This window comes from Xiphophorus couchianus, chromosome 21 (assembly GCF_001444195.1).
Source record: "Xiphophorus couchianus chromosome 21, X_couchianus-1.0, whole genome shotgun sequence".
Lineage (NCBI taxonomy): Eukaryota > Metazoa > Chordata > Actinopteri > Cyprinodontiformes > Poeciliidae > Xiphophorus > Xiphophorus couchianus.
In genome coordinates, this window is record NC_040248.1 from 20,809,365 (window position 1) to 20,828,263 (window position 18,899).

At 41.6% G+C, this 18,899-nt stretch overlaps 1 protein-coding gene across 5 annotated transcripts in view; it reads right to left on the reverse strand.

The window, feature by feature from the left end:
* The window catches only part of mpp7a (MAGUK p55 scaffold protein 7a), an 82,524-nt gene that overhangs the window by 14,313 nt on the left and 49,312 nt on the right, over positions 1-18,899 (reverse strand). For 3 of the 5 annotated variants that reach the window (XM_028005184.1, XM_028005182.1, XM_028005183.1), the window contains exons 6-13: positions 15,841-15,972; positions 7,854-7,935; positions 7,298-7,383; positions 7,019-7,093; positions 5,801-5,997; positions 5,207-5,271; positions 3,032-3,052; positions 2,323-2,355 (exon numbers count right to left, since the gene is read on the reverse strand). In XM_028005184.1, the coding sequence (XP_027860985.1) occupies positions 2,323-2,355; positions 3,032-3,052; positions 5,207-5,271; positions 5,801-5,997; positions 7,019-7,093; positions 7,298-7,383; positions 7,854-7,935; positions 15,841-15,972 (691 nt within the window). The remainder of the gene's footprint in view (positions 1-2,322; positions 2,356-3,031; positions 3,053-5,206; positions 5,272-5,800; positions 5,998-7,018; positions 7,094-7,297; positions 7,384-7,853; positions 7,936-15,840; positions 15,973-18,899) is intronic. The other 2 variants (XM_028005186.1, XM_028005185.1) reach the window with 1 other exon arrangement.

Sequence of the window (18,899 nt, forward strand, 5' to 3'; positions counted from 1 at the left end):
TCATCCCGCAGCTCTACGGGCTTAGAGACGTCTCCTCTCAGAACGATGCTGGTCGACCCAGAAGCTGCTGCTAGGTTAGCAAAAAACCTAGCAGCAGCTAATAACTGAATAAAACTCACACTGACAAAATAAGTGGCTCAGATTGTTGGGGAAACTTTAAAGCCACAGTCAATGATGCCAACACTAAAGAGTCTGGAAACACCAAAAGCAAAGAAATATAAAGTTATATCTACAAAAAAAATAAAAAATCCAAGATGGCTGCAGAAAAAACCAGGTTGAATCCGTTTTTCTTTTATTGATGTTGGCTGGTTAATGGTTCAACTGTATTCTGTCATCCACAGTTTCTAAAGTCCAGTGCCTTTATAACACAGAACTCCCTTGTCCTTTTAACTCTGAATCTTCCAGGCATTGATAGAAGCAGGAATAAAAAAGAATGATGATGTCCTGACTGCTATTTATGCACATGTTGTCTGTTGTTGTGGTTTCTCTTTCTGCAGGTTTAGAGGCAGACTTCAAGGATGTTTACTTTCTTTCTTTCTCTCCCTCTTTAATGTTAGGAGGGTTTGATACTACCTCCTTTCCTTTAAAACCCTTCCCCCGCTTTTCTCCCTCCCTTTTCATCTCTGTGTGAATTACATTTGAAATAAACCCAAAGAAATGAAGTGTCTCAAGCGGAGTATCATGGCGAAATGCTCCGCTTGTGGAAAGTTAATCTGTCCAGCCTCACTTTGATACAAACAATTTTGAGCGCCACACCGCCGGAGAGGACGAGACAAAAAAAAAAGGAAGGAAAAAGACTAAAACCTGAGGACAACAACTGCTCGCCTTCCACCACCTCCTTTATTCCGCCGTACAGCTTTAGTAGCATTGGAAAAACATCTGCAGCTTCTAGAGTTTCAAACCTTTGAGAAGGGGCCAACGTTACATCCTACAACCACATCCAACCGACTGAGAAGCCACGCAGCTGTACTCACCCAGAGGACGTGTTATTAGAATGGTTTCTGTTTTTTTCCCCTTCTCTTGAGGTTTTCTCATTTTGGTTAAGTCTCACAGAGAGCTACTGGGTTTCAAGAAAAGCTGTAAACCTACTACAGTGCGGGATGTCATTTGGGCCTTACAGAGGAAGAAGAGACGATGAGGTCACTGAGCTGGTGTGAAGGGCAGAGTGATAGAACGAATCCCCAGAGAGAGAGAGAGTGGAAAATAAACGGAACATTGAGGCATAGCTGAGACACAGAGGGCGACCCTCTTTAATGTTAGGAGGGTTTGATCCAAATGAAACAACCATTAACATGCATTCATGGGCTTTATTATAAATAAAGAGTCTAAAATAATATAGTGTAAAGAGAGGGGGGAGTTGAGATCAACCAACTTTTGACCCAAACATTTTTTTCAAAAAAAACAATATCAGAGAGAAAAACTGCTATTAAGACATTCAGATAAGGAGATTTACAAACAAGCAGAACCTTACAGAACCTCACAAATCAAATGTGTTGCACCTATATGACCACCTTTCACTCTTCTGTCTGTTCCATGTTGAGTGGGTTAAAGCCCCTGACATTAGACTGTGGTAAGCTTCTTTTTCCTTTCAGATTGTGCTTCTTTGACTGTGAGACCATACTTTTTTTTTAAATAAAAGAAAATTTTTATTTAGATGCATATATAATAATCTTAAACTAAATGAAACTATGTTTCCAGTTTCGAATCTAGTAAGCTTTAGAGATGAATCCATTCTTTTATGTTCTTCCAACGAGAAGGGATGTCCAGGTAGAGGTTGGGTGAACTGAATTGGCCAAAAATCTTTTGCCTAGTTTTGTTTTTGGGACTATAGCTTACTGCATAACATGAAAACGGTTTAAAAAAAATAGAATAGAATTTTTTGTGACTATTTTTGGACAACTAATTATTCAATACACAAGTGTGATAAATAGATTCATTATGGATTCTAAAAGTGAAAAGTGCAAAAACAATCATTCATTTTCAATTATTGCCAATATTATGACTTTTTATACAAATGTACAAATCTCTGAATGCAATTTGTGGCTCCATGATTTAACCCTCAGACTGAAAACAACAATAACATAATATATCTGATAAATAAGTCAGCCATAACAACCAGTAAGTGGAATTTTCTGTTTCCTGTGGAAGACACGTGACATCAAGGAGGTCAAAATTGATGAATGAAGGGAGAGCTGCTAAAGGAATGGGGAAGGACTTTGTCTAGGCCAGACTTTGTAGCTTTCACAGTTATTACAACAGTGAAACAATCACACCAACAGAGGAGAGGATAAGCTAGAAAACAGCATGATGAGAATCTCTCACCTACGTGGAATCCGCTACAATAATCAGCTTCTTCTGGTGATGGGAAGAAAAGGAAAGAAAAATCCAAAAGAGAGGAACAACAACTGATTAAAAAGAGGAATCAATCATGAGAGCAACAGAAACCTACCTCTTTAATCACAAAGTAAAAAAGGGGAAAATGATGCATTCATTGGAATACATGGTGGACGATATGGGGAGAGTAGCAGGACAAACTGATTAATTTTATTAGATATGCATTTTGTGATAACCATAGATGTAAAACCAAATATAAATAATGTTACAGCCTCTGTCACTATCTTCAGTCCTGCCCTTTGTCTGATTTAATTTTATATTATCAATAAATCTGTCAATTAGTATCGTTAGACGAGTTAGAACCAATAGGTTTCAGCAAGGTGCAACGGTCTTTTTCTGAGTAAGTAGAAGAGGAATGAGCAGGAAACACAAGGATGGGAAGCAGAGACTTGACCTTTCATTTAACACCAAACTGATAAAGGGGTTGGCAATCGTTAAGGGTTCTTTAGACTCGCGTACAGCAGTACAAGTACATGGGTAAAATATGAGATGGAGAGGGAAAGGTTGTAGTACCTTCAATTTCAGCAGCTTTGAGTGCCAAAAGGTAAAGAAGCAATGTTAGTTGCTTTTAAAAAGTACTAAAGTTTATGAAAAGCCAGTTGAGCAATGGGGTAAGAAAAAAAGAGAAGAAACCTACCAAGCTCTATCTCCACATCATCTTTCAGAGGGAAAAGAAGAAATGGACAAAGAGAATAAATAAGTCATAATGCTGCAAATACAAAACATATGTCGGCCAGGGTTTCACCAAAATACAGCACCTCCCCACACACACACACACACATGCACACACAACATGAAGACCCAACTACAACCTGCAGTATACCAGCCAAAGCATGAATGCCATTGGTACTGTTTTCTTGAGTCTTTTAGGTTTGTGTTAATACAGACTCCCTTTAACATGTAATAGAGCATGATGATCATTCAGCTGCAATGACCAATCCATGCTCCACAGCCTTATAGACGCATTCGTGTTCAGTTGTCCTTCATTTGCCTTTTGGACACTAAATAAGAAACACTTGCTCTCACTATGGGTAAGGCTGCTGGATGAGGAAGGAAGAGGAACAGATGTGGTTCAGGAAACTACTTCTATCCTCTGATGCTGCTAATGAACTGATGATAACACTGTTGGAGGTAAAACTGAGGAGGACCCAGAAACCTCCCATCTGTGCACAAAAAGTATAGAAAAGTGTCAATCGACGTCATATTTCATTATGAGCTCAAAATGAACTAAATTGGTTTAACATTTCAAGTGAGTAATGTCTGCCGACCACTTGAGTTGGGGCTATTTTTATCCACTTGTCTATATGCAATGCGTTTGGGTCAGTTACTCACTAATGTGAGAAACTTACTCCATCACTCTGCAATAAACAGCTGAGAACATGCTGCTTAAACTTAACACATCAAGATAAATGCACATAACCATGACAACCAGAGACAGTTTAAAGGCCGGCTGACTTTCGGGAGACAAGTTACGTGTTCGTCCACTGTGTTTAGGAACATGTATTCCCTCTGAGGTAAGGGTGTAGCTGAGCATTTACATGACATGGAGGACTGCAGAGGGATGAAGGTGGCTCTTCAGTTTTGCTGCAATCCAGCGACGTCAGTCACAAACTAGTTTCTGTAGTAAGTGTGAAGACCTTTGATTCAAGTTTACCTCCAACTCTGCCACCTTCATCGCGCTGAGAACACGGGAAATACTGCTTAAGGTAATAATCTAGATGTTTGCCACACTGTCAATATCAAAACTAGAATCTTTTCAATATATTTAAATCTGGATCTAATGCAACTATTTCTCTAGATAATGGATATCTACGGTAGTTCATTACCTAGTGTGACACAATCTGTGAAGCACGGCTGTGGAGTGGCCACTGTGTTTTCACAAGGAGGAAAAACATTCAGATTCAGAAACCTTGGAAAGGAATGTAACATTTATGTGCTGCTAAAATGTCTGCAAATAATTTGGTACTGTTGTATAAAGCAGAGATTAAAATAAAAACAACGAAATCAACATCAAAGACAGACGGACCTTAAAGTGAAATGTTTCACCAGAATTTAAAACCTTTAGATTTCCTCCAGATGCTCCTGAGTTGCATCAACAGCAGGTTAAAGATCTCTAAGCGGCAGCTGGAGCAAGGTCATGTGACTTCTGCTCTGATCTCTGAGGACATTTGGACACATTTTTAGTTTGGACCAAATGTTTCTGCCAATCTAGCTTCACATATTAGAGCTCACATCATTTTCTGCTCTCGTGCTCCCCTCCTCCTCCAGCTGGACAGCTGAACCAGCAGCTAAAGCACATTTGCTGAGATGTGATTGTAGAGAGAGAGCTTAAAGAGGAAACAATAAGGACAACATGAGAACGAGAAAGATATCTTAAATACTTCCCAGAGCTGCCTTATTATTCTGTGCAAGGTTTTCATCTGCTGTCTATCTGACCAGGAATGGTTCACATTGTCCAATGGCCTCCTGGCCTTGTACATGAGCATTCCTGCTCTAATAAAGCACCATGTGATAACAGAGCAGGATGGAGATCAGGCAGGAACGATCTGACCTCAGTTCATAGAGCTGTTTGTCCTGACGTCCAAGGTGACATTTGAAGAACCAAGACGAACTGCTGAAGCTTAGACAGCTCAGAAAATCAAGTTACCCCAAGTTACCCCATCTTAACAACGGATTAAACAGTTGTTGGAAAAAGCGTGTGGGACTTGTCCCATGTGTGCCCAAACGTCCATTAACGCCCACACCCTGTGAAACTGAAACTGTCATGTTCAGGTTTGTTTGGTAAAAAACACAGCAGGTGATGAATGCTTACATGGCCGTCTGCTGAGGGTCCGTTGTAGTGGCAGAGTTGCAGCGGGCTGCCGTAGAGCAAATCTCCTGCCAAATGAAAAACAAGAATAAAGGAGGACATGAGAAAATCAAAGAAAATGTAGAAACACCAATTTTCATGGTCAGTGGGTGAATATTTCATTCTTCTCTGCTGCTAAGTTTCAGAGAAGCAGTTCTACAATGACCAGCAGCTTTATTGTGTCAGGACAAACTTAGAAAAACAGAAAATAATGAAAGGAGAAGTGGAGACACTAGCAAGTTAAGTACCCAAAAACTACTTTACCCTTCCATCAGGAGTGACAGAAACATTTTCCATTTCAACCCCGAGGACTTGTGAATGACAACAGAAAACCTACCCAGTGTCATGTGTTCCACATCAAGGGAAGGTTTCCGTTCTCTTGCTGCCCAGAATACGTCAGTACCGTCGCTATCATTACTGTCATTACTTATTACTATGTGTGTAGTTGCTATGTGAAAATCCAGCTTATGTTTGGCAGTCCAAAGCCAGCAGAAGGAAGAAAACGAGGCTGAAACATCAGGGAGTCACAGGGAGTCACAGATGGAGGTTGTTTCTCACCTTTCCTGGAACTGTTTGGACGGGATCAGACCGGCACGGGGATTAGCATCCCCATCATGCTTTGCCTGCCACCAAGTTGCATCTTCTTGGCTCATTATTTCAAGGATGGAGCCTTTCTTGAAGCCCAGACCAGCCTCTTTACACGGAATGGCACTGTCTTTACTGGGATCATAGTCGAACAGCGCTCGCAGAAACACCTGGACAAACCAGCAATAGGGAGGACAAAAGAGACGAGCAGGAAAAAACAACTTGGTTATCGAGGCAGAATCTGGAGGGCCTTAATGAAAGTAGGGCTGAAACTAACAATTAAATTAGCAATCAATTAATCGATAGATCAATTAATTATTCAGATGAGATATAGTCAGAATAATCGATAGATTACAAAATGGCATTTTACATATTTTTAATTTCTATACAATATTAGAAACACATTAAAATATAGAGATGAAAATAATTAAATTCAATTTTTAAATAAGAAAAACATTTAGCATAGCACAGCATTCCTTTAGTAAAGTTGAACCAGGTGAAGCTAAAATGATGCCACTCCAGGAATTTTGGCTAAAACATATTTACAGACAATGGTGGTATTATCTCAAATGCAAAAAGTCTATATTTTCTGTACAATTTTGGCTTGCTACTCTGAATATGTTGGGGTTTTTTTTATCTGAAATTTGCCTTTTTTGAGTCCATTTAAAGATTAATTGATTACTAAATTAGCTGACGATTATTTCAATAATCAATTAATCATGATTAGCCACGATTAATTATGACTAATTATGATCAATCGTGATTAAGCCCCTCATGAAAGCACAGAGTGATTACTCAATTTTTTCCCCAGGTGTCCTGCCCTGCTTTTTTTTTTTTTTATCCTTTCCCCAGGAATGCCATGTGCAGAACCTGGTCATCAACTCATGTACAACACAACATTGCTCTACACAAGGGGGATTCCAAGAAAGTCACCATGTTGGCCAATTAATGCTCTTCCATCAAAGTAGCCAGGCGTGGCACATGGGAGGCGAGAGGTTTTTGTTGAGGGGTCATCTGGAAGTGTGTAGTTGTTAAGACTGTCAAGGGTAGAAGCTGCACAACAATGCTCAGCACCGACAAAAAGGTTTGTTGTTACCCCATGCAGTAGGATCTCAAGAATCCTCCCAGGACAGCCTGAGCCCATGTGCAAAAAGAGTGATTCAAACTTGGATTTACTGATAAAATACTGACCTTTGGCTCTCTGATAGGTGCGTCTTCCTTCGAACCAGGGACAACTTTAAAAGTGATGGCTCCCTGTGACTGGGCCTGGATGGCGGGAAAAGTATATATATAAAAAAAACAACTTAAAAGTTTTGTTTCTTTGCTGAAGTATTTCATTTTCTGTTGGGATTAATAAGATTAAGAATTGTTTTGACATGACAAACTCTCTCTTTTGTAAGAGAAAGAGAAGTTGAAACAAGATAAACATTTGAATATTTAAAAAAAAAAAAAAAAAGACACCAGCCATACCAGGATACGAATGATGTCCTCTGGGTTCTTGTCGTCCACAGGGATCCCGTTGACCTCCTTCAGTTCGTCTCCAGAATGAATCAGCCCTGACATATAAAAACACCAGAATTAAATCTCTATGATTATCCTGATATTGATTATCCTAATCTTCCAACTCAAGTGAGCTACTGTGTGAAAGTGCAGCGTGTTCGGAGCCGGAGGTTGTGTACAGAACGGCAAATTAATGTTTACAGTGACGTGATCAGTGGGCCTGGAAAAGAATCATGAAGTTATTGAGGACATGTGTGGAAATTTGCTTTTGGCTCGACTCTGGCAGAGCCGACACACCCAGGCTGGATGCAGTGAACACACACACACACAAATGTGGACAAGCAGCAGAGCTCTGTCGTCTGTGTTCACTTTTAAAGAGTGGATTTATTTAATCTACGGCACAAACACACCGTTTCTCTGCTGCAGAGTCAGGATCTGTCACACCTCTGAACTGCTGACAGACAAACACGTGGAAAGAACAAGAGCAAGAGCAAGAAGAAGAAAAAGAAGAGAAGATGGAACTGACCGCTTCTGTCTGCTGCTCCTCCTCTCATGATCCGGGCCACAATGATGGCTCCTGTTCTGTCGTCACGTCTTATTGTTGCTCCCTGCAGAGGAAACAGAGGCTGCAAACATCAGTCACATCAAACTGAGTTTATATATATATTTTATACGTTTTTTTAATGGGAACAGACACACAATAACAGACAAATATAATGAAGCAGCAGTTCCATGCCTGTATCATGATGCTTATAGTGAGATAATTTCTAGCAACCGTCCCAAAATAGGCTTTTACAAACAGTATATCTAAGATACTGACAGGAAGGTGAGTGGTAATAAAAAATGAAATAATTATAAATGATGTCAATATCATCCTACTGTTGGACTGTTGGCTACTTTGTCACTGAAAGTTGAGCTGAAAATGACACAGCAACTCAATTGTTTTTTTCAATTGAATTGTACAGGATAAATTTCAATTCCTGTGTTAAAAAAAAAAAAAGCACTGGTCACTAAGGAGAAACAGGGACACTAGAACCTCTGCAGCTCAGCCACGGCCTCAACTAAAACCACTTTACTGTTCTTGACCTGCCAGAGAAAACAAACAAAGCTCCATTTTAAACTCACAGCCGCCTGGCCGGAACAACCACTCCAAACATCGGCCATGAACCCAACCGAACACTGGAGCATCTGACAAACATCGTTCTCCTCTAGATTGAGAGCGACAAGGAAAAACAAATAGGAACGGCCGAGGCAGAGAGACGCACATATTTAGACATGATGTCAATTAAAGCACAAGTGGAACGACGACAATGACCTCCTGCTGAGCTCTAAACACTGATGTAAAGGAAACACAAGATGGTGACCTTCACAGCAGATCGGAAATACCAGGAGGAACCAAATACAAAGTGGTTAAACCTGGACATAAAAATACAATTACCTCCAGTCATATCTGCTGTTGGACTGTTTGATAAATCTTTATTATAGTTCGTAAAGTTGCCTAATGATTTTCTGGGTGCTGTAACAGAGCGCCCCCTGCTGGGAGACCCTTCACCCAGCAGCCCATCAGGTGGGATTGTGATCAATAAAAGCTTCTCCTGCTACTCTACTCTTCTCCCTGTCAACATCCAGACTGGTTCTGGTTTCCTTTTTGTTTCCTTAACCCCCGTCTGGACCTCCCCTTCATCATTAACAAGTCAACTGAAGACTTGTTCTAATAATTATGAGGAACAGGAGCGATACCAGGAGAAGCTGCCATCTGATTCACCGCAGACGACTCTCTGACAGGAAGGTGCACCTTCATTTATCTTCCTCCTCTGAATCTTTACACCTTAATGTTGGAACTGGTCATTATCCAGGTCTTATGACAACACTTACAGACCACCTCAGTGCTTCAGACAGGTGGGGGTGTTGGGGTGTGTGAATTTCACCAAGCGTGTGTCTCCGTCTCCATGCTGCTGCCATGACTCAGTGTGTGAAGAGCTCAGTGATTCATGCAAGATGAGTGGAAATGCCATCTCCCTGCTAGAAGCTGGACAGAGCCACAGGTTTTCTCTCTGCATGTCTGTGTGAGCTGGATGAGCTCACATAAAGAGTTCATCCAGCAAGAGGATGTCATCGAAACAGGTCTGCCTGTGGATGTTTGTTTTTTTTATTTTGAGTCTCGCAATTGAATACTACAAACCTCAATTCTTTGTAAATACATTCACCAAATGGAGACACTCCAATTAAAAAAAACAACAAAAAAAAAACATTTTTGATAAGTAATAATTAGGTGGATGTTTTTTGGCCGTATGGAAATTGGTTTATTTCACAAAATTGCAATGGAAACATTTTCTTCGCATCACATGGTCAATGACTGTATGTTAATACTGGCAGAAACGACAAGACAACTGGACGTAGTTGGAGGATGATGGCGCAACATGATTTTTAATGACCTATCGGGTGAACAAACTTATTCGCATGTAATTTTAACTGCGTTTCTTATTTAATGGAAATACCGCAATTGCAAATTTTTTTTCTCAACATTAATGGAATACTGACAAAGTTTTGTGCACAATTTTAACACTGAGGCCGAGAAAAATGACAGTCATCATCAGCAGAGCTCTCCATCTTCTTCTGTGGGATCCTCACCCCCACAGACACTGTGAGCAATCCATCAAGTGGAAGACATGTTGCTTTTAAAGCTCGTGGGTCGGTCTGTAAAACACTAACATGTGTGCTGTCTGCTTGAGTCTCATTAGCTGCTTCATTTATTTCCAGTCTGAGTCATTCCTTTTCTTTCAACATTCAGATGGAAACAGACAACAAAGAATTCTCCTTTTCTAAACATGGACACCCATCAGGTCTCTTCCTGGACAACGTTTCAATCAGGAGCTTCTCTCAAGATCAGCAGACAAACTGGGACGCCACTTCGTTTCTAAGCCTTCCTTTGTCTCCACATCAGCCCACACTGAGCTCAGAATAATGAGAGTGGCTTTTAGGCTGAAGGGAGGAAGACGATGACTGAGACTAGAGCAGATCTCCAGATGAACTGGAACCAGAGCAGCTCTGATCCGACTGTCCTGAAAGTGTCAGCAATGGAAAACTGTGGCGTGCTAGCAGTTCATTCCCATCACTGTCATTCATAGAAAACCAAACTGGACAGATCCCAGCTCTGAACCTTCTCATCAAAGTGATCAGGTCATTATTAAACACAGAGAATCCACAGACATCCATCCTGCAGCTGGAGCTCAGACAGTAATAATGTTCAACATGTCGTCTGCGTTCATAGATGCAGTCGCTGCTCCGGCTCTGAACGTCTTCCAGTTGTGGTCCCATAATGAGAAGTCCAGCTGATCCCATGGTTCCCAGTGGCTAAGGTGGCTGATGGCCGGGCCTTGAAGCTGCACAGATTGATTGGTGCTAGCTGATGCCAGGCAGGACGATGTGTCTGCTGGATGCCACCGAACCTGCAGTTTCCTGTTTCCACTGACTGGGAGCCAGTGACTCTCAGCTATAATAGGAAAACCCAACATGTTTGTTCAGCAAACAGAGCAGACAGAGTCAGACATTAATGCTGTCATATTCTTGGCTGCTAAGGATGTTGAACAACCTCAGATGTTGATCTGATCTGATGAAGGAAGAGATGGACTGAGTTCGTTTTACACCAAAACTTGATATTTTGTTGCAAAACAAACATTATAGTTCAGCTGCAGCCGCTGGTTTGATCAGATCCACCATCTTAGAACACTGAAATACAAAATGAGCAGAATGAGTAAAGGTTAAACTGAACCAGAGGAAGATGGTGTGTCAGTGAGAGGATGACTGAAGATGAACTGAGCAGGAAGTAAATGAAGCAACAGGAGCCTCCACTGACCGAGTGGCTTTGAAACAGCAGACAGTCATGTAGAGAAGGAAGGCGGACGCAGCGGGGCACACACAGCCAGAAGCTCCAAGTCTGCTTTCTTCATCCGAGTCCCAGAACTTTCAGTGGATCCAGATGAGAGAAACAGAGTCGGCCACAGCAGCTTGTTGGCCTCTAATGTTCTCACATCGTAGCCATGGTGACCCTCAGCAGCCTCCAGCTGCTGAGGGTCCTCAGCATCTGGAGGACCCTCTTTGGAGGCGTCTGGAGGCGTCCTCTTTGACTCGGGGACAAATTACACGACTTTCACAGTCTTGACAGGTTGTGAAAAGATGAGGTGGTCCTACTAACAGACCGGTCTTGTTTGACGACCTGGTGGGGTTCTCTTGTCTTATCCCGTTGCTTGAAAACACATTTCTGTTGAAATGTACTTGAGATAAACGCAGCAATTTGGAAAAAACATTAGTTTCTTCATAAAGTGTTGGCACTAAGATGAGGTGATTTTTTTTGCCCATATCGAAATAAGATTTATTTTGCAAAACTGCAGTAGAAACACTTTTTTCGCATCACACAAGTCACATGATCAAGAACCAAATGTTACTGCTGGCGAAAACCACAAAGAAGAGGACAGGAACTGGTAGGAGGGCGATGATGTAGCATGTTTCTTAATGACTTATCACGTGAAGAGACTTATTCACAAGTGCATAGACAGAGCAAACCAGCTCCTCTCTGATTCTACTCATCCTCTCCATGGTCTGTTCATCCGGTTGGCGTCCGACAGAAGATTCTGTAGCAGCCAGATTCAGAAATAATCATCTTCCACAGGCCATCAGATTGCTCAACATTATTATTTATATATACTTATTTTGCAATTTTGTTATGCTTCTTTTTAAAACAACAGCTGCCGATTAAACTGAATCTTACAACCATGACATGATTAAATGAGTTGTTTTACCGAGAAATCGATCAGAAAAGCCGTGAAAATGGTCAGAATCGCCTCTCTGGCTGCAATGCGCGCTCCCAACACAGGGGAACAGATTTTCACAGAGGAACAGAATTTCGCACAAGACCTCTTCGTTAACCACTAACGCTCCGGCCAACCGGGACCATAGACATAAACTTTACAGGGAAGACAGAGCCACACGCCGGGCAGCGTGTTGACATGCATAATTCTGTCCACAAAGATAAATCATTCTCACCACTCGCTCAACGCGTAAATGGCTGCAAACAGACAGGCGACTAGTTATTCCTGCGGTTCACAGAGCTGCGCAGTCAGAGCTAACTCGGTTCGTTTTAAACTCTTTCCTTGATATAGAGTTCTCCAAAGAAAAATAACTAGGCTACCCACACTGGGTTGATGTAAATATCCATACAGGTCAGCCTTTGTCCAGTTTGAGTGAAAGGAGGCGCGCGCGGGATCCGCGTTGAGGTAAACCTAATCAAGCAGCGGCAGCGCGCGAGGCGCCAGCTGTGTGATTGGTCCACTCTCCGGCTTTAAATGCATAAACTATAAAACTTTTAGAAATAAATCTGATTCCGCGAGTGAAACGCTCAGAACAGAGACGCTTGCAATCCGACTTAAAGATTTATCCCCCCCCCCCAAAAAAAGTAAGCGATTCCCCCCCAATTATTAATTTTTCTAAAAATAAAAACAAGTCTTAGGCCATAATGTTCTTTGAAGGTATGCACATGATCACAAAGTAAATGTAGGCATGACTGGAGGGACTGTAGAAGGATAATCAGATTAGGGATGGGCATTTATCTAAATGTTTATCATTTGTCGTAATAAATTTCTTAGGACATTGTTGTCATGACAAATGACAGTTAAAGGGGCAGTATTATGTTAAAAAACAACAACAAAAAAAACCTTTTTGAGCTTTACATCATGTTATGCTGTCATTCCCTCATCAAAAACAAAGCTGGAGTGTTGCATTGATTCTTTTATGCATGTCTGAGAATTTTTTTAATTTCCATAGCAACCATTCAGCTATGCAAAACGCTTGGTTGTACCTAACTCAGAAGAAAAGAAATGGTCCAGCCTCAACTTTACAAGATCACACATTGGAAAAAAAAATTTTTTTCTGACGTTCTCAGTCCACCGAGACAAAACCCATCAAATCCCTTCCTGGAACAGCAGGAGCTGGATGATGAAGGAGACTGTGGCTTCTCTACATCACATTATGGTTTCAGAAAACCATAATGTTTTTCTGAGACATCATCCCGCTCTGGGAAACCTAGAGCAGGAAGTGTCCTCACCAATGTGTGCAGTGAGACAGAAACCCAGAACTCCTCCAAGCCTCGTTGTTGAGCCCAACAGCTCCAGAGAACATGCAGCAGGCGGAGGCAGGAAAGCCACAACGGCTGAGGTGTGTTCCCACTGTCCTCCCCTTCTTCTTGGGTGTGGTGAGAGGAACGCCGGCCTGGAGCCAAGATGGCGGTCGGAGTGAAAACCACAGAGTGAAAATAGAGGCGGCCGGGTCCAGGACATGTCCGCTGCAGATCAAAGACGGACGGGACCTCAGCACACAACAAAGCTCTGGGAGGACAGATGGACGTCTGAGAGACCAATGAGGACATGTGTGTGTGTAGCTCAGTGTTTATTCTGCTGTAGGACACTGAGGTCAGTCAACACAATAATAGAGACAAAACTGGGACAGTTACAGAAAAAAAGGAGGTATGGCATGCAAGCAAACCCAGTCATTAGAGAAGTCTATTTCTCTAAGTGTCTAAACAGCTAATTAGCTGTTGGGAACGTTTGAAATGGCAACGATACCACAGACACGCACAGTAAGTCGAGGGGTGCAGAGAAAATTAAACAATGAGAGAAAAGAGTGGGAAAATGGTTGTTATGTCTGGGACAATGAGACTCGCATGTTCTAATGATGAGGCACAGGAAGAACAAAGGTCAAGCATAGACTGACTAAAAATACTCGTCGCCAACAGAAGGGCAGCCGTGGTTAGTTTACTGTGCTACAACTCCAAGGCTGTGGGTTGAACAGCTACAGGCTACTAACTTAAAACATGTCTGGTACTGGCCTGATATGTGGTCTGAATCCCTCACTGAGCCAACTGTATTTCTAGAGATTTGATGAAAATGCTAATTTCATCCAAACTTTTATAATGCCAGCCAGTCTTACCATTTTTGAAGAAGAGTGCTCTCAAAAATCAGACTTATCTGGATCTATTTATCCATTAGTGGTCATCTCCAGCAGCCATTTGGCAAGAGGCAGTGTACTCCAAGAGCTGGTTGCCAATCCATGACACTTTAGAGTGTTTTTAGAGCTGATAGTCCGGTAGACTTGGTTAGGGTTATTGAGGACCAAAAATGAGGTTTGTTACATTAACTGGTGTGGTTCACTTTCACACTGCACAGCATCTAATAAATCAAACTCTGAAAAACCTGCTCCCCTCTTCACCTGTAGTGTGCTGCACCAAGAACAGCTGAAAGAAATGACACAAAAAGACACCGAGCACAACTTCCTTCACAAAATATAAACAAAAATTAAGTGGCATCAGATTTGAGTTATTACAGGATTTCTTTGACAAAAGACCACAAGCTATTTCTCCCACTTGTGTATCACTTGATTGTATTTACCCAGAATACCCTTCGCTGTGGACCATTTCCTCCTTCAACTGAACCGAGACGGACCAGATTGTGCTTTTCAGCTTAGTATCGGAGTTCAGTAGCACATTGAAACCTCCCAAAATGAACCGGGCTTTCTAGGGAAGAAGTTTGAGCAAAGCAAACTAAACCAGGCTTATGTGGATGCACTCTTAGAAAAACCAGCTAAAAACAACATCCCGGTGTCCTCTTGTCTGACACTTTATGAAAGGTGCTCTATATTAACAAATCTCTTATCTAAGCACTTTTGATACACTACCACACACCATTTGAACAGTTCTATTAAGTAGAATAAGTTGATTCAATTAAGATGAGAATCAAGGAAATATATCCAGATATTTATCCTGGGAAAATACACATACAGGTAAGCACGTGTCCAAATCAGCTCATTGGCATCATCTTGACCTATAGAAGCAGAGGTCTCCAGACACCATATGGTCCCTGTGCTCACTATGCTAGAGGCTAAGCTACATGCTAGGTCTGATTCAATGGCAGTTCAGGAAATGTAATTAATTGCACCCTGGGCATCACCACAAACCTTTGCAGCATTTTTCACTTTAGGTATTACTGCTCCAATAGAGAGTAGTTGCTTCCAGTAGAGCCTATTCTCTAGAGTGAACTCCAGTCAGCTTTAGAAACAAGTCATGAGGCAAAAGAAAAGTATGCATGTTCCCATAGTGAGATCACAAATGAATGCTTGAAAGAGAACTAAAGTTTAGTGAGGAAGAGGTTTATCTGGCAGAATGAGTCTGGCTTATAAGCAAGAGACGTCTGAGCATCAGGTTTAAAACTGTAAGCCAATCGTCTCCTGCATCTCAGAGAAATATGGGGTATGCGTCATACTCTGTAGTGAAATACCTCACTCATTCTATCAGAGGACTGAGGTTATTTATGCAACAATGTCTCAATATACTTAGGATGGCAACAGGGAACAAAACAATGCAACTCCATGAGCTAATCGATTAACGACTGGAGAGACCGAACCTTTCCTCGCATGTTTAACTTCTGTAAACAGTACAGCTGAGCACACAATAAAAAGTGACTTACAAGAGGTTCCTTGTTTTTGACAAGTCTTATAATCTTCACAGAATTCTCCTCATCATCGAGGTCTTCAGGCAGCGGAGGGAGTTCGGGGTCATACTGCTTCTGAGCAACTGTATCATGGACGGACAGAAGGCTCTGGAAGAAATAAATTGTAAAAGAAAAGAAATAAATTGGGGGAAAAAAAGATGCCAAGTTCAAGTTATCAGTCAAACTGGAAATCTATTGATTTGCTTAAATAGACTTAGTTAGACTTGGACCAAACTTAGTTTGGCCCTACTTTACTTAGTTAATTGAACTTGGGTCCAGTTAGCAAAATAAAGTGGAACAATGTAGAACTTTGATCCACATTTTAATGACTGCGTGTCTCAACCGAGGTTCATAGGAAGGATTTTTGGGGTTGCCTGTTTTGTCAGGCACCTTATATGCCTGACAAAACAAGAGTGAGATGTAGAACCTAAATTTAAAGATATGTTGAAATTCTCATTAAACGAGTTCAATTTTATCGATGAAATTCATTGCGTCTATCATGCAGTCTTAAAGATTTTTTGCTATTACACAGTTAATTTTTATGTCTCTTCAGGCACGCATGACATGTTTGACGGCAAACTTCCTTCATTTTTGTCAGAGGTATCACAGCTGAAACATGTCAGGTATGTCTGGAGAGACATAGAAAATAACTGTTTAATAAAAGAATCTAAGGAAGTTCAATTGTATTTCTTTTTTTAATCATTTATACCGGTGATGCTCTTTATTCGTTGGTGCTCCAGGTTAAATCTCTACACCTTCAATCCTGTCTCTTCTTTATCTTTCACAAATTTTCCCCAATTATACAATGTGCTCCTGAATTTTATTGGCCTTTCTTTTCTCTCTGAGGATGATTTCATCAACAGTTTCTTTGATCACCAGAAACCATTTGTTTCTGCAGATGAGCACTATCAGTAAGGTTATGGGAATAGGATCAATCTGCAGTAAAAACCAGCAGCAGCTCTAGAACAGCAGCTGAATGTAGAGAACAGCAGGAGGTTCTTCAGTCCCATCCAGAGAAAAAGAAAATCTCTGTCTGCACATCAACAGAAAACAGCTTCCGACTCAGTGCTCTCCTCTTCTTAGTTTCATTTTCCTCTTTTTCAGGGAATCCAGCTGCAGGTTGGATCTGGATCAGGTTCTAGTTTTATAACAACATTCTCTGGTGAAACAGACACTAAAACTGGAGGTTCTATTTTAGTTTCAGGTTGAATCCATGTTGTGTTTTGGATCCTTATGGTGACAGACTGTCAGTCATGTTAGCTAATCTCATGTCAGCCATCCTGGTAATCAGTATGAGTTCTGGAAAGATCTTTATGCATCCTTTCTGTTCCATTTCCACTGCTGACTAAACGTCAGACCTCTGATTTATAAGAAGATCAAAACTAAATACAACTTGACCTCAACTGTTTAAAAACTTCATCTTCAAACTTTGTTTAAGATTTAAATCAAAAGATTTGTTTTTCCAACAAAGTTCAGATTTATTTCCTTCCATCTAATCTCAGCCTTTCCCTACTTAAACCTCTGAACTCTGTCAAACAGTCCAAACAGCAGAACCTGCAGTTCTACCTTCATCCACGGATCCTCCTTAAACCTGGATCTGCCGTCCGCCTCCCCTCCCAACAATCTGGAACAGAGCCACAACTGATTCCTTGTAAAAACCTTCTTGGAAGTTGCGGCAGCAGCTGGATGCTAATGGAGAGCACATGGAGCGTGTCCTGGCTGCTGATCACGGACACGGAGCAGAACACAGGTCCAAATGTTTCACACACTTTGGTCTCTGGGGGGAAACATTCCTGCTGGGCTGATTAGTTGGTGGATTAGCTGGCCAATCTTTATTCCTGGAGAAGAAAGATGGAGAGAAGGAAAACCATCCTTGTTCTCCAGGTATCCGGTTTAATCTCTGTTAATCTGTTTGTGTTCATTAGAAATAAATAAGGTAGAAATACACATCAGAGCACTCGACTAAATAAACCTGTTGGACATTCCTGGCAGCAGTCTCTCATTAAACCCTCCTGGCCTGGTCAGCGGCCCACTCTGCTTTCAAATGCAGGCACCGGATTGGTCCAAGGAGAGAATTCTTTCCCCAGAACCATTAGACCCTGATGAAGGGATCGTTATTCTCAAGCTTCTTCTTCTTTTCCTTTCGGCTTTTTCCCTTCAGGGGTGGCCACAGTGAGTCATCCATCTCCATGTAATACTACCTTCCGCATCTTCTTCTCTCTCACCAACTACCTTTATGTCCTCTTTCACCCCATCCATAAATCTCCTCTTTGGTCTTCCTCTAGGTCTCTTGCAGTTCCATCCTCAGCGTCCTTCTACCAGATGTATTCAGTGTCTTTTCTGTGAACATGTCCAAACCATCTCAATCTGGCTTCTTTGACTTTATCTCCAATACATCTGACATCAGCTGCTCCTCTGATGTATTCATTTTTGATTGTATCGATCCTTGTCACTCCCAAAAAGAACCTCAACATCTTCATCTCTGGTACCTCCTGCTCTGCCTCTTCATCATTGCCACTGTCTCTAAACGAAACAGCACTGCTGTCTTGTACACCTTTCCTTTCATTCTTGCTGATACGCTTTTATCACACCTGACACTTTTCTCCACCCACTCCACCCTACTTGGAGACGTTTCTTCACTTTCTTTCCACACTAGTCGTCATTCTGGACTGTTGACCCTAAGTTCTTACAATCTTTCACTTTCTTTATTGCTGCTCCCTGTTACTTCATGTCTCCACTTGGGTCTCTCTCGTTCACACATATGTATTCTGTCTTGCTACGACTAACCTTCATTCCTCTCCTTTCCAGGGCAAACCTCCATCTTTCAAGATTTTTCTCCACCTCTTCTCTGCTCTCACCAAAGATCACAATGTCATCTGCAAACATCATAGTCCATGGAGATTCCCATTTAACCTCATCTGTCAACCTGTCCATCATCACAGCACAGAGGAAAGGGCTCAAAGCCAATCCTTGGTGAAGTTCCACTTCTACCTTGATCTCCTCTGTGACTCCTACAGCACACCTCACCACAGTCT